The following is a 2,299-nucleotide window of genomic DNA, read 5'->3' as shown; positions in this document are numbered from 1 at the left end:
CTGACCTGTATCCTAACAGGATGGGCTCCTTTCTAACCTCTGAGAACACAGAGTAGACTGGATGGCAAGAGGCCTTCCAGGCTCACCGGCTGGGGGGTGGGGGAGAGACTGGAGAGGGAGTGAGGTCTGTCTGTGGGCCTGGCAGGTTTCACGCCTTTACACACTGACAGCACCAAGAAGTTCCTTGACGTAATAAATAGAAAAGGAATTATTTAAAGCTTAAATTTAAAAAACAGATACCATTCTACTGCTGTTGTTTCTGATTTTAAAATTCACAAGCAACCTCAGACACTGCCACATATATACTTCAGTTACTTTTTAAAATGAGTTTTCTTTATATTGCAAAGTAAAAAAAATAAAAATAAAAATAAAATAAAATGAGTTTTCTTTAGATCTTCAGATGCAAAAAAAAAAAAAATGAAGATTCCATGTTTTCCCCTTGACCTTCATAAGAAAAGTAGAAATATTAGAAAGGCTAGTCACTCCTTAAAATTGGCCTTAAGTACTTTTCCTGTGATATACATTCAAAATATGTATTTGACATGTTTCTTTCTGAAGGAGTTTTCGTAAGAACCCTTGCTATCTTTAGCACTTTAAAATTAGGAGGGAAAAAAAAGTATCCTTCTTAATCACATTCATCTACTAATTAGCTAAACTACACGACAGTCACGGGCTTGGCCCAGTTCCATTTTTCTCTATATGCCACCGATCCCATTTTTGGCAGGAAAAAGACCCTGCATTTTTAGAGACAGCACAACTAATTACAACTAGTTTATCTCCCATTACCTTATCAAGCAAATAACCAAAATGAAAATGATACTATGCTAGAAAAAGAACAAAAACACAACGTCCTCAATTTTATTTGCCAGTCATCAGGGCCCACAGCACCACACAGCACAGATGGACCAATGTCTGCCTCCGTGAATTTTAAATTGCCTTTTACAACTTTTCTCTGCTTTTGATGAGCCAGGTTCCACAATATGTCAGCTTGTGAAATTCAAGCAACTGTGTATATATATAAGCTCCTTCATTCAGACTCAGCCATAAACTGCACAAAGCCTGTAAAATCTGCTTAAAAGGAAAATAAAGTTATTCCAAACTGCCACGCACACAGAACAGCATACACACGTGCTTGGGGCTGCCGCGGGACAGGACACTAGCCTGTGCTTTTGCAGATGCAGGGCTCCCAGAGCCCACGGGCCTGCAGCATCATCCTGATGGACACAGCACACGCTGCCGTGCTCTTAAGAGTGACAGAGGGGACTCTGCCCACATATCGCAGCACCCACGAGAAACAGACAGCACCCTCCTCTGTTCTCTGCCACAGGACCAGATGCAGTTGAGAAGGACACACACCTGTGCACATCATTTAAAGAACTTCAAGCAACTGTGTGAAGGCCTGTTCCATGATAATGTTATATGAAAAACTGGATCCCTGAGTTTATAGCCAAAGGGCCCAGAACAGTGCAAGGAGAGGTTTTCTCCAGCCACGTATATGCATTGTAATATGCAACTTCCTAATACCAAGTTTATAATACTTCAGAAAACAATGGTTATAGCACATCAATGACTCTGCTGGCTTTATTTATTCAAAAACAAAAGAGGCAAAAAAATACAGAACTAAAATGTCCAATGTCATCTGAAATAATAGGTTCACCAAAAGGTTGAAAGATAAACGTGAACTGGCGGGATTAACTGTAATCATTAGAATGAATTGTTTTTCAAAAAATGTATCTTAGGAAAATGCTGACCAATGGGGTAGGTGGTTATTTAACCTCTCGCTTTCAGAGGGAGCCAAGAGGTTTCAGAGTCTCCTGGGCAGCAGGAGCCGCTCTAAGAAGGCCCTCTTCCGGCTGCAGCTGACATGGGCCTTTCTGGAAGGACAGATCCTTCCTCAGGCTCCCCTTCTGGCAAGGTTAACCAACCACCCACAAGAATTTTTACTTCCAAGAGGAAGTCCTGTAGATACATATCAATTCACACCCATCGCTAGTCATCACATCCGCATGTGTAACATGGCACACGGCTGGTGACTCTGGAGGACAAAGTGGGGACCCGGGGAGAAGATGGTGCGTGAGCACCCCTACACATCACGCTCCAGAGCACGCAGGTCCTCCAGGAGCTCCTGGGCCACAGTCTGCAGGTGGGGGTTGCGGCTCTTGGCCATAGCCAGGATGCGCTGCAGGGGCAAGGAGCTCCGGAACTCAGAGGCTGACCTGGAGAAGACTTCTGGCTCCAGCACCACAGACTGGACGAGGCGCAGCACGTGGAGACACACCTCTGCGTCGGGATCTGGGAA

The 2,299-nt window shown here is 44.0% G+C and overlaps 1 protein-coding gene across 1 annotated transcript in view; it reads right to left on the bottom strand.

Moving 5' to 3' along the window:
• Positions 1-1,567: 1,567 nt before the first annotated feature.
• Positions 1,568-2,299, bottom strand: part of HSF2BP (heat shock transcription factor 2 binding protein) — an 87,834-nt gene continuing 87,102 nt past the window's right edge. The window contains exon 9 of the mRNA XM_010834906.1: positions 1,568-2,292. Within this exon, the coding sequence (XP_010833208.1) occupies positions 2,084-2,292 (209 nt within the window). The 3' untranslated portion in view covers positions 1,568-2,083. The remainder of the gene's footprint in view (positions 2,293-2,299) is intronic.

This window comes from Bison bison, unplaced genomic scaffold, assembly GCF_000754665.1.
Source record: "Bison bison bison isolate TAMUID 2011002044 unplaced genomic scaffold, Bison_UMD1.0 scf7180017864037, whole genome shotgun sequence".
In the NCBI taxonomy this organism is placed as follows: Eukaryota; Metazoa; Chordata; class Mammalia; order Artiodactyla; family Bovidae; genus Bison; species Bison bison.
Note: the sequence above shows the minus strand (reverse complement) of the source record. Positions and strands in the feature narration are given on the sequence as shown.